The sequence below is a fragment of the Dama dama genome, chromosome 33 (genome assembly GCF_033118175.1).
Source record: "Dama dama isolate Ldn47 chromosome 33, ASM3311817v1, whole genome shotgun sequence".
Lineage (NCBI taxonomy): Eukaryota > Metazoa > Chordata > Mammalia > Artiodactyla > Cervidae > Dama > Dama dama.
The window spans coordinates 3,562,880-3,576,090 of NC_083713.1; the positions used below are offsets into that span (position 1 = coordinate 3,562,880).

Sequence of the window (13,211 nt, forward strand, 5' to 3'; positions counted from 1 at the left end):
GTAAGGCTGTTGTGATAATTCAATAGCATTATGTAAACTAAAGTACTTTAGAAAATAGTGGGCCCAAAACTGTGTTGCACATAAACAGTGCAAAACAGTACAAATCTCTGCCTTGTCTATAATGACCATCATTGTCCATCCTATCCAAATGGCCACTGTGAGGCAATTTATAGAGTGTGGTGCTTCACACCAATGAGACCTACACATGAATGTGAATGGGTAGGTCCTGTGTGGTCTTCCATTGTTGTCTGCTGCCAGAACCACCCAAGAGAGACTGGAACTCAGGGACTAGGTGAGTGGTCCCATGGGTGGATGACTGGCAAGAAACAGGGTGAAAAAGACAGGGGTCTGGTTATATGGACTGTCTCTGGACCACACACACCCCAAAGTTCTATACAGAACCTTGTCGAACTGATTCCAACCGAGAAAAAATTAAGTCATTCATTGTTAAAATCCAATATAACTGTATTAAGAAGGTAATTAAACTAAAGTGAAGCCCTAATCCAATATGACTGTTGACCTCATAAGAAGAAGAGAGGAGGACACAGACATACCCAGAGGGAAAATCATGTGAGGACATGAGCGGATGATCATCTATAAGCCTCAGAAGAAACCAACACTGCAGACATCTTGATCTTGGACTTTAGCCTCCAAACTAAGAGGCTCCAAACATTTCTGTTGTTTAAGTCACCCAGTCTATGGTACTTTATTATGGCAGTCCCAGCAAACTAATACACCAATCATTTAAGCCTTTTTTAAAACAATTCACCTTCCGTATGCCCAAACCATATTTACTTTTCAGAACCCTATACAAACGTTAGTTTCTCTATAAAGCCTGGATTCAGAGCATTGGCCTGAATCCCACACTGCACCCACAAAGGAGACAGTTACCGTGGATCACACTGAAGCCTAGAGCAGCAGAGCCCTCCATGGTGCCAGAGCAGAGAGAATACTAACGAGGAAATGAGGGTATATATAGAGACCTGCTTTACAAATGGTGAGTCTTCTAGCCCTGAGAGGCAATACCCTCCTTCAGATCATTCAGCCACTGTGGGGTCTGTTCAAGAACACATGAGCCATTCCCACTGCTGTCCAGACCCTTGTCAAATTCCCCTTATTCCAATTAAATCTGTTTATGAGTCATAAACACATGGGAATGGCTCATGTGTTAAGGACAGTAACTCAAAAAACTGCTAAATTTTCTCAATGGCAAGATTATTTCTCTGTTAGAGAGGCCTCAGGCTAAAATTTTCCAGCTAACCAACCAGAGCACCAATCACTCCATTCCTCATCAGGAGAAATTAGCTAGACCTGCAAACACTTCTCAATCAAGCCCTAACAGTCAGGGAGCACTGTGTCCTTAAGAATTAGCAGTGACAGCAGCAAAAGAGAAAGCCCCAGGTTACAGAAAACATGGGGCCCAGTCCCACTGGGAGGACTGTCATTACCATGCCGAACAGCAGGGCCAGAGTCTCAAAATCAATCCACTCCACCACATGGGTCAGGCTGGGTCTCTGCAATCAAACAACAAATTAGCCAATTAGTCCTGGGTATCATCCTCCTGGTGATAAGCTGTGAACATGTGCACTTTACAGAAAACCCACTCAAAGCCAGAGTCGAAAATCACAAAAATCACACCACCCACTTGCCTTTGAAATCCTATTATATCATTACTGAAAAATAGTCGTGACCCAAAGCATCATAACATCAAAACTATGCACTTGTCAATGGGAAAGGCAGATTTCTTAAGCCCTGTCCCTGTCCCTAAGGGAAGGTAGGATCATGGGGAACTGGGAGCCCAGACTGGGAAGTGAGGGCACTTGGAGAGCCTGGTTGTTGGAAAAGGACTGCACAGTGGTCCAGAGAGTTTCCTGCAGCACAAGCCATGTGCCACATCAATTATTTCCAAAATTAAATAACTACTACTACACTACTCCTTAACAATTAATAAAAACAACAGAGGTTTATGTGTAAGTTTTAGGATTCTGGAACATTTCACCCTTAAAGTGTTTGTTTATACCAACTCTAGCCATAAAAAAGAAAAAGAAAAAACAATAAATAACTAACTTAGCAAAGTCTCACATATTATTTTTACTCTTTGGTTGACTGACTGGCCTTTAGAAACATTTTTCACAACAATCTCTGAAAGTCTACAGAGTTCTTTCTCAGTCCCAAGTTCCATGGCCACCTTGGTCAGTTCAGCACTGCTCCTCAAACATCCCCAGGCTTTCATCTCCAGAGTATTTGGCCTCTCTTGCTTCTCTACATTCATTCCAATGTCCCTGCAGGGTGAAACATGCTCAGACCCTGAGGGGATAGTATCACCTCCCAGACATGCACTTCCAGGGACCTCCTGATGTCTGTCCCCAACCTCACTGTGTCCCACCTCTCTGCTCCAGCCAGGATGGCCTCCCCTGGTCTTCAAGGACTGACAGCACATATGGCTGGCTCTAACATTGCTCAGCTGCATGGCCTGGCTGAATACTTGACCATCATGAGCCTTTCCTCAGCTAGGATGGAGAATAACACCACTGGGGTGTATGTCATAAAGTCAAATGTTAATTGCTCATCAATGCTATAAAGTTCATTAGTTCATGCCTTTAATAGGAAATGTGAAATAGTATATTAAAAACTAACCAGCTAACACCTAATTATTGGACTGTCTTTGAAGCTGACATTCTATCAAATGCTAAGCCTTTGACTCAAAATGTTACAACTTACGTCACCAATCACAGCCAGTGCTGCTAAAGCTGAAAGGGACCCCAACATGGCTGCTAGTGTTCTGTGAACAATCTGGAAAGAAGCATAGAACATTACTTCACTCTAACCCACAGGATTTTAAAACACACAGAAACCTGTATTGGTCTAAGTATCTGTGAAGATTGGCCATTCTATACCATACCTATTGAAAGTGAAAGTGAAAGTTGCTCAGTTGTGTCTGACTCTTTGAGACCCCATGGACTACACAATCCATGGAATTCTCCAGGCCAGAATAGTGGAGTGGTAGCCATGCCCTTCTCCAGGGGATTTTGCCAACCCAGAGATCAAACCCAGGTCTCCCACTGATTCTTCCAACGCAAGAACATGGTGTATCTCTTCATCTGTCCATGTTCTTTGATTTCTTTTATCAGGGTCTTATAGCTTTTTGCATACAGGTCTTTTGTCTCTTTAAGTAGGTTCATTCTTAGATATTTTATACTATTTGTTGTGGTGGTGAGTGGGATTGTTTCCTTAATTTCTCTTTTTTATTTTTTCATTGTTAGTGTATTGGAATGCAAGGGGTTTCTGTGTATTAATTTTGTGATTATAAAATCACCTCAACAAAAACCTTGGGCTCTACATCTCAAGCAGCCTGCCCTTAAACAATACCACTGGAGGAAGTAATATGTTCTCTGTGGCCCCTTGAGGAGGAAACTGCTCAGAAACTTGCTCCTGGACCCTCCAGACTCTGCCTGACCACAGAGTGTGTGTGTGGTCATAGGAACCCTGAAATGATAATGATATTGGTTGGGGGGGCGGGCACAGAACAGAGTTGCCCCAGAATAAAAGAGACATGAGACAGAGCAACTAAACCCATGGATGGACCTTGTTGGACAACTAGGGGCTCAAGCTGCTGAAGCCAGCATTCCTCACAGACAGATCAGACAGCCTCAGGGAACTTCAGGAATTTTCCTGGCCACTCCCCGCTCAGATCACCTCCTTGAAGCTCCAGGGCACTTTTCATACTTCGAGAAGACACACCCCTTCACCTTCACTTCCTGATCCTCCAGGCTGAACCCAGTGGAGTCAAAAGCCCCATCTGTGTGTTGCTGTAAATCTGGTTTCAACTAAAACAGCAATGGACCTTCCCCGTCAGGCAGTGTCTGAACCTCTTTTCACGCTATTGAAGGTATAGCCACACTTAAAATTCCCCAGAAACACTGAATCGATGGGACATGAAATCACTGGGCTCATTAGCTGAGTTGATAAACATAACAAATAATAATCCTTCCCCACACATAGCCCAAGGTCCTCATCATGCACACAATCCTATGAAGCAGATAGGGGGTATTTTAACATGCCCATTTTACAGAAGACCCTGATTCTCAGAAAGTTTCAACACTTGTCCCTTCAGGGGCACTCTGTGTGAGCAGCAAATCGAGGGTGAGAAAATCATGTGCACATTCAGTTTTCTCAATAAACTTTTTCTAGTGCCTGGCAAAACTCATATTGCATATGACAACTGCCTAGATTCAGCAAATATTGCAGTACAGAGCAATTTTCTACCTAGAATGAGGGAAATGTTACTTTTTAGGAAAGACACTATTTCAATTCGATTAAAATGCAAGACTGAGCCCATGCCTAGCACCCAACATGTTAAAATACACTTACCTGTGGGCACAGATAAACCCAGGAGAGCAGACATGCAAGTTACCTCAAATATAATTAGCACGTAGACCCCAGCGAGGATGACTGCAGCAATGGTCACTTGTGCTTCAACACTTGCGCGGAGGTACTGATGAGTCATCAGAAGAGGAACAATCTGGGTCTGCTGGAGGGAGGCTCGGACGCTGATGGAAACAGGCTCTCTGAAGAATGAAGCAAATATCTTACCACTGGTAAAGGAAACAGACCTGACATCAACCATTAGCACTTGCTCCCTCAGCTTTCTTCCCAACACCAGTCGTCCACGGCTATAACCAGAGCCTGAACCGATCGCAGAGTGCCTAACCTGCCAGACGAGGGGCCCTGAGCACAGGCGAGCTGCAAGAATACATGCACAGCCTCCCCATAGCCAGGCCCTCTGACATAGCTCCTCAGCCTCCATCAGGCACTGCCTGCCTCACCACAGTGCCACCAGCCCAGCAATGAACAGGGGCAAAGATGTTCACAGTGGTTCAAACCATTTAATTTTCCATCTTCCTCCTCACCACACATCTGATTGCTTTGTGCACATGCTAAGTCACTTCAGTTGTGTCTGACTCTGCAACCCTATGGACTGTAGCCAGCCAGGCCTCTATGTCCATGGGATTCTCCAGGCAAGAATCCTGGAGTGGGTTGCCATGCCCTGCTCCAGGGGATCTTCCCAACCCAGAGGTCGAACCTCTGTTTCTTATGACTCTGGTATTGGCAGGTGGATTCTTTACCACTAGTACCACCTGGGAAGCCCATGCTAACAAATAGCAAATCCAATGATTCTCACATGCAAGAAACTTGAAAAAGGGTCATGTGCAACCTGAGAACAGGTAGTCAGCTTGTCACTAATGGTGGGAAAACCCCAGGAACAAGAAGTATGCAGATCAACAGTATATGGCCTGGTGAAAATAAAGACTCTAAAATTTCAGTAACTGCTCTGAGCTGAATTGTGTCCCCTCAAAACTCATATCTGGACATGCTAGTTCTCCATACTTCAGGATGTGACTGTATTTGGAGATAAGGTCTTCACAAAGGTGATTAAGTGAAAAACAGTGACACCAACATGACTGGTGTCCTTGTAAGGAAAGGTATTTGGGGCACAGAGATGCAGAGGGATGGCCACTGGGGACATGGGGGGAAGACAGCATCTACACACCAAAGAGAAGGACCTCAGGAGGGGCAGGCCCTGCTGACAACTTGAGGAAATAGCTGTCTACTGTTTCAGCCACCTGTCTGTGGTATTTATTATAGCAGGCCTAGCAAACTTATGTAGTAACCAAAAGTACAGACTTAACATGGAGTGGCATTACAGAAAAAAGAGTTCTAAGATATACTAGAATACCCAATTACATAGCTTCATGATATTAATGGTATCAGCTGTAAAACATAGTTTGCTTCAAAATGGGTTCTGCAGTCTTACTTCCTGACACCTGTGGTTTTGACACCCACCACAGACTCATGATCACTGGCTACACAAGAGAAGCAACTCCAAGCCCATAACTTGCCTAGCTATTTATAACTGGAGTCCCAAGGGTCATACTTCTCTAGGGAACATGTCCCAGAGGAGCTTCCCTGAGACTTCAGTCACCAAGACCTACCTGCTAAGAACCTCAAATGTCCTGCTCACCACCACGTGCTCACTTCTGCTTGGGTTTAAAAATATCGTCCAGTTATGAGTGACCTGCAAAAGTTGAAGCATGAAATCCTGGTAAGGCTTTGAATCTGGGCCATCAGCTGGGGTCCAGCAGTGCTCAGGGTAGGTGCTTGTCTAGGATAAGAAAAGGAGAAGAGCACAAATGCTTTTCACACAGGGATGTTAGAGACAGCCAGGTGACGTGCAGCTGGAACATCCGTGATTTGGAGGGCTGTGTTTAAGAAAAAGAATATGAAAATACAAACACAAAATTCATGTACAAAGACACAGAAATACAGAAGTAAATATAACCTATTAAGAGAAAAGGAAATCACTGCACGTTACTGGAGACACAGTCTTCTGAACCCACTGAGGCAACTGACCAGAAAGACTGCTTTCTGTTTGCAAACTGGAGGCAGAAACTCTCCACACCCAGGTCCCAGAAGCCTGTGGGAGGGGGTCCTGAGGATGAGCTTCCATTTTCACAGGCCAAGGTGTCCTTGTCAAGGGCAGAGGAGTGGAAAAGTCAGATGAAAGGGGCCAGATGCGTGCAGAGATGGAGGTGCTGGTGGGGCAGAGAGAGGTGGGAGGCCTGGCTGTGGCTGCTGGGGAAACTTCAGTGGGAGGACAGAAGTCTTGCCACCCACAAATCATAAGGAAAATCGAAAACAGGAACTCTGAAGTTGGTCAAAGCCTGAATTTAAAACTTTCATGTTTGGAAAGAGTGTATCAGAAAAAACAAAAAAAACCCTTCAGTAAAAATCTCCTGTGTTGTATTTCTGGAGCAGGCAAGCTCAATACAGACCCAAGGGTAGGCAACTATTAATGTGTCACAGGCTACAAAAGGTCATGCCCTCCTCCACACAAGGTCACAGAGGGAACCATCAGCAGATTAACTGTGCCCACCTCATCTTTACTGAGGAAGCCTTGCCAGCGAACTATGCAATGCATACAGGGAAGACAAGTTTATGTCCTAAGACCATGGCCAGAGCAACCAGTTTAGAACAGCAGTGCTGCATCAGCCATTGTCCATGAAACCGCAGCCTTCTTCACAATGAGACTTTGGCTGTGGGGACACTGCTCTGTATGGCAGAAGAATATGTGACAGGTGCTGTCCCCACCATTACTGCAGTTATACTCCATTTTGGATGACACAACCTCGTATACCAGCAGCGTTTCCTTCTATTAGTTATAACAGGGAAAATCTGTGAACTAGGGATATGACTTCATATGGAAGTCATCATGGAAATCCAGGGGAGTCCCTGAGACCAGGATTTGAGGGACAAGAGAGAGAAACTAGGCCTTGTCTGGGCTCTGGGACATGGTGGCCGGGACTGCTGGCTCTCCTAACCTTTGCAGGATGTGAACTTAAAGTCCTTGCCTTAGATGATGAGCACAAGGTCATATTGGTACAGAAGGAGAAGCCTGGGGAAAGCAGACACAGTCTTAGCTAAGAGTCCACAAACTCAAGGGAAACATGGTGTTGAACTATCTTCTGCACCATGAGGTAAGGGTCAGGTTTAACTGCACTTTCAAATATATGTGTCCCTGAATTGCCCCAAAAAACACTATCAATTGAAAAAAAGAAACCTCAAAAGCCTGACTTTACTGAAATGGTGAGAGTTTTATAACCGCCTTAGAGAAAAGAGAATTTCCATGACAAAGTAAAAGATAACGGCTTGCCTAATAATGGTGTCATTACTCTAGGGCTCCCATCAAATCCATTCAAGAAGAAATTCAAGTTATAAAGAAATAAAATGAGTTTTTACAGTTCTTTTCAAATAACTTTTAAGTGTAACCTGCTGTGGCCGCCGCCGCCTGGAGCCTGCAGTGTTAGCCTGGGTCACCTCCACCACCACGTGCTCTTCTCTCCCGAGACGACTTGGGCCACTGGCCACCAAGGCCCCTGCCAGGTCCACCTGGAGCAGCATGGAGTCTGCACGGCTGCTGAGGTTCACAGCTGGGGGAGCGTCAAGGTAAACTACAGAACAAGAAGGAGCGGCCTGGATTGCCGCCCCCGGCCCCCACCCTCTCAGGGAACACCCATCTCGGAAGGTACACAAGGAATGGAGCGTCCAGGCCCTCCCCTCCACCTGCCCCTGACTGCTCCTACTTCTTCAGCCCCTCACTCCAGACACACGCAATTGGTTTTGCTTTCTTTCATTGTGTTTTGAATCATCTGCTTTAACATCTAGCTGGTGTCTCGCATCCTACAATCATCTCTGCTAACACTCTTGGCAGCCAGAATAAAACACCTGTCCCAGTTCCTGGACTCATGGTGAGCAGCAGACAGGATGGCTTCCTGAATGAACAGATGAACTAACCCACAGCCATGCCCAAATCCTAAGGTGGCTGGTGGGAAATCACAGGGAGAACTGAACAAGAAATTCGAAATTGGCTAAACCAGTGAAGTCCATTGCAGTGAGAGGAGGGAAATCCCTGCAAAGCTTGTGAAGGACTCTGAGTCAGGGAAGTTATAGGGAAAAGAGGCTCCTTCCTCTCAAAATGTAACCCTCAAGCACTTAGGTCCCCACCACAACCTGGCCCCTTCATTCCTACATCCTGCACTGGTGTGCTGCACAGATGTAAGGTCTGTGCTCTCAGGCTTCCTCCCTCTGTGCCAGCGGCCTCTCAGCTCTGCTGCAAGGCCTGGGGCCCACACCATGGATTCTAAACAGCAGCTAGCCCAGCTATTTTGCTCCAGAAGAGAAAGCTGTTGTAGGTGCAAAAACATGAATCTCAAAATGATCTATGTCTTGTGTGAGGTCTCAAAAGTCTTAGCAGCAGCTCACTGATTGCAGGACGATTCAGTGACCAACCCCTTTACTCTCCCTCAAAACCCTTAAAGAAACAGGTTGTTTATGGAGTTGACTTGGGAGAAGGCAGAACTTCACTGTTGCCAGAGTGTTTACAGGATTTGAACAGACTGTTGGGGAGTGCCAGTGAATAGCTAACCCTTTTTAAAATTCCCCCAGCAAGATGCACTGGGTTGTTTTATATATATATATATTTATTTTAAAACAAACAAATTTTTAAAAGTACAAAAATATCCTGATAAAGTGTTTTTCACTCTCTGACATAAATCACAGCAGGATCCTCTATGACCCACCTTCCAGAGTAATGGAAATATAAGCAAAAATAAACAAATGGGACCTAATTAAAATTAAAAGCTTTTGCATAACGAAGGAAACTATAAGCAAGGTAAAAAGACAGCCTTCAGAATGGGAGAAAATAATAGCAAATGAAGCAACTGACAAAGAATTAATCTCAAAAATATACAAGCAGTTCATGCAGCTCAGTTGCAGAAAAATAAATGACCCAATCAAAAAATGGGCCAAAGAACTAAACAGACATTTCTCCAAAGAAGACATAGAGATGGTGAACAAACACATGAAAAGATGCTCAACATCCCTCATTATCAGAGAAATGCAAATCAAAACCACAATGAGGTACCATCTCGCGCCAGTCAGAATGGCTGCTATCCAAAAGTCTACAAGCAATAAATGCTGGAGAGGGTGTGGAGAAAAGGGAACCCTCTTACACTGTTGGTGGGAATGCAAACTAGTACAGCCACTATGGAGAACAGTGTGGAGATTCCTTAAAAACTGGAAATAGAACTGCCATATGACCCAGCAATCCCACTTCTGGGCATACACACTGAGGGAACCAGAATTGAAAGAGACACGTGTACCCCAGTGTTCATCGCAGCACTGTTTATAATAGCCAGGACATGGAAGCAACCTAGATGCCCATCAGCAGACGAATGGGTATGAAAGCTGTGGTACATATACACAATGGAATATTACTCAGCCATTAAAAAGAATGCATTTGAATCAGTTCTAATGAGATGGATAAAACTGGAGCCCATTATACAGAGTGAAAAAAGTCAGAAAGAAAAACACCAATGTAGTATATTAATGCATATATATGGAATTTAGAAAGATGGTAATGATAACCCTATATGTGAGACAGCAAAAGAGACACAGATGTAAAGGACACACTGTTGGACTCTGGGAGAAGGCGAGGGTGGGATGATTTGAGAGAATAGCATTGAAACATGTATATTATCATATGTGAAATAGATCGCCAGACCAGGTTCGATGCATGAGACAGGGAGAACTCAGGGCCGGTGCCCTGGGATGACCCTAAGGGATGGGATGGGGAGGGAGGTGGGACGGGGGTCAGGATGGGGGACACATGTACACCCATGGCTGATTCATGTCAATGTATGGCAGAAACCACTACAATATTGTAAAGTAATTAGCCTCTAATTAAAATAAATACTTTTTTTAAAAAAGAAAGTGTTTTTATCAGCACTGTTTTCTATATTAGAGCTAATGGGCAGCCAGCTCTTGGCTAGAAAGCATCTACCCACAGCTATGCTGGTACCCGGCTTCCAAAAAGGACAAAGGCAAACAGAAGTCACACATGAGGCAGGATATAATAGGGAAAGGCCCAAAGAGACCCTGGTGATTCTGCCACACTGAAATCATTCCTGTCTTAGTCTCTCTCCAAGGCAGACACATGATATGCATGGAGTGGAAAAAGATATTTCGGCACAGAATAAACGTTAGAGACCTTGCAGAAACCCAGGAGATGGATCAGCACCCTCGAAGGCTAATATCAGAAAAGCAGAGGCTTCTTCTTCTAATAATGTAATGAATGTTTATGGGGATTCCCTGGTAGCTCAGCTGGTAAAGGATCTGCCTGCAATGCAGGAGACCTCAGTTCAGTTCCTAGGTGGGGAAGATCCCCTGGAGGAGGGCATGGCAACCTACTCCAATATCCTTGCCTGGAGAATCCCCATGAACAGAGATGCCTGGTGGGGTACAATCTTTGAGGTTGCAAAGAGTCAGACTGAGTGACTAATCAGAGTACAGCACATCGCAAGCAAAGAGCATGGAGAATGGAACAAGGCCTCTGTCCTTGCGGGGGTGTCACACCCTAGCAGGAAGAATAAAACACGCTGTGATTAACCACCACGCAAATGGAGTGCACACAAAATCCAAGGGACACTGGACCACATGTGCCTCTGCCCTCCCTTCCCTCTGTCTTTCCAGATGCCCACATTGTGCCTGGAAGTCAAAGCCCACTGCAGTGTTCTGGTGTCAGCAGTGACTTATGGATCCCAGCAACTTGGACCTGTGGTCAAGCCCACCCTGCAGGCAGCTTTGATCCTTGCCTTCCAGCCATGCTGAAAGGTCTGCTCTGCTAAGGTCATATCTTGCTTTTGCCTCAGAGGCCTCCCCCAGACCTACAGAACCCCACTATCTTTTGAGATCTTGCTCAAGCTCTCCTCTCCTTAAACCCTTTCTTGTCATCCACAGCTTGAAAGGATCCTCACTCCTTCCTGTGTCCTCTGTAGATCAGGCTTACTCTGTTAAAGAGCTCACTCACAACATACTATGGTGTGTTTTAGATTTTTCTCCCCCCTGGTCTACCTCCTCAAGCGAAGAAACTACATGCTTCTCTGGAGACCAACATGATTCTCACCACATTTTATGTCCCAAAAAAACCTTGGTCTAACTAATAATATTTGTTTACAGTATCATCCTTCAAGTCCTTTGAACCTATATCAGAGTCCCAGCCAGACCAGGTCATGGAACAGAGAAGACAAAGAAATCATCTTCTTCTTCTATTGTACCCAACCATGGGCTTCTTGCTTTTCCCATTGCTCAAATCCATGACTCAAATTTAAGCCGTCTGTCGAGCTTGACTCAACCCAGCCCCACTGTGCGCACCAGGGCACTCTCCTGGGTGTTCCCAGCTCGTGGTCTCCACACTGCTCTTCTAACAAACGTGGCCATCCACTCCGCTCTGGTGCTCTCAGCACTGAGAACTATGTCCTGAAGGCCCACGCACGACGGGAAGAAAGGCACACGAGCAAAGTACTGGGCTGCCGGCAGTGTTCCGCGGCAGTGCCCGGAACAAACCCGCAAGGTTCACCTCAACTGCGGAGTCTCTCAGGCTTCTCCTTCAGCTTGCTTCAGAGCTCATCTAACGCTGGGCTCAGAAGCACTGGCCAGAACGTCCTCCTTGACCGAACCTGAGTCAGGATCCTCTGGGCCCTCTTCTCGACTAGGCCTTGACCTTGGCCTGGTGAGCCACCGAATAGGGATGTTAACATCTTCTAGGCTCTTCTTCCATGAACTCCAGCAAGTTCTCACAGGGACAGTGAGTGGAATAGGAAGACCCCTGAGAAAGCTTGAATTTGCTAGGGAAGCACATCAAATCTGGAGCCCAAGAGTACAACAGAACCCTAAGAGCTGCGGGCAGGTAAGATGAGAAAGCAGCCCTACCCCTGAAGGATTGGTAGGAACAGTGCAGGGCCTGGCAGGCAGATGAAAGAAGGCTGAGAAATTCCAGGTGTCTGGGGCACTGACGGTTACCATGGCAACCATAGACCACAACACAGCCAACATTTAACTGGATTTACATAATTCCCCTTGGCCCATAGACCTTCCAACTTAAAACTTCATCTCTGTGCTATGGACTGAATGTCCATGTCCTCCTCCAAGGGATCTTCCTGACCCAAGGATGGAATCCAGGTCTCTGCATCTCCTGCATCGGCAGGCAGATTCTTTACCACTGAGGCACCTGGGGAGCCTGGGTCTCTAAAGAAGTAACTGAAAGCAAATGAGGTCATAAGTTGAGGCCCAGATTTGATAGCATCTGTGTTCTTGTAAGAAGAGACACCAGAGAGTTCTCACTCTTTATACACACACACACACACACACACACACAGGAGACATAGCGAGAAGGTGGCCATCTGAAAGCCAGAAAAAGAGTGCTCACTAGAAACCAAGTCAGCCCATCCTGATCTTGGATGTCCAGCCTCTAGAACTGTGAGAAATAAATGTCTGTTGCTCAAGTCATCCAGGTTGTGGTATTCTGTTGTAGCAGCTGAGACCTATAAAATGGCAAGAGATTCCAGAGGATAAGAAACCAAGCAATCATCAAACTCAGATGACACTGCCGAGGAAAGAACCAATGAACTTAAAGCTAGGTAAAGAGAAACCATTCAAGCTAAAACATAAGAGGACAGGGGCTGGGGTGGGGTTGGGGGGACAGAAAGAGCATCCAACAGCCACAGAAAGCCGGGCCTTAACTGAAATACACTGCTTGCTGTCACCTTTCCACGGGGAACCTCTCCACCACCCACCCACTGCAGTCTCACTAAAGC

General features: G+C 45.7%; 1 protein-coding gene across 1 annotated transcript in view; it reads right to left on the minus strand.

Moving 5' to 3' along the window:
- Window positions 1-13,211, minus strand: part of OCA2 (OCA2 melanosomal transmembrane protein) — a 245,469-nt gene that overhangs the window by 143,626 nt on the left and 88,632 nt on the right. The window contains exons 7-11 of the mRNA XM_061135017.1: window positions 7,828-7,988; window positions 5,994-6,076; window positions 4,415-4,568; window positions 2,722-2,793; window positions 1,449-1,514 (exon numbers count right to left, since the gene is read on the minus strand). Coding sequence (XP_060991000.1) covers window positions 1,449-1,514; window positions 2,722-2,793; window positions 4,415-4,568; window positions 5,994-6,076; window positions 7,828-7,988 — 536 coding nt within the window. The remainder of the gene's footprint in view (window positions 1-1,448; window positions 1,515-2,721; window positions 2,794-4,414; window positions 4,569-5,993; window positions 6,077-7,827; window positions 7,989-13,211) is intronic.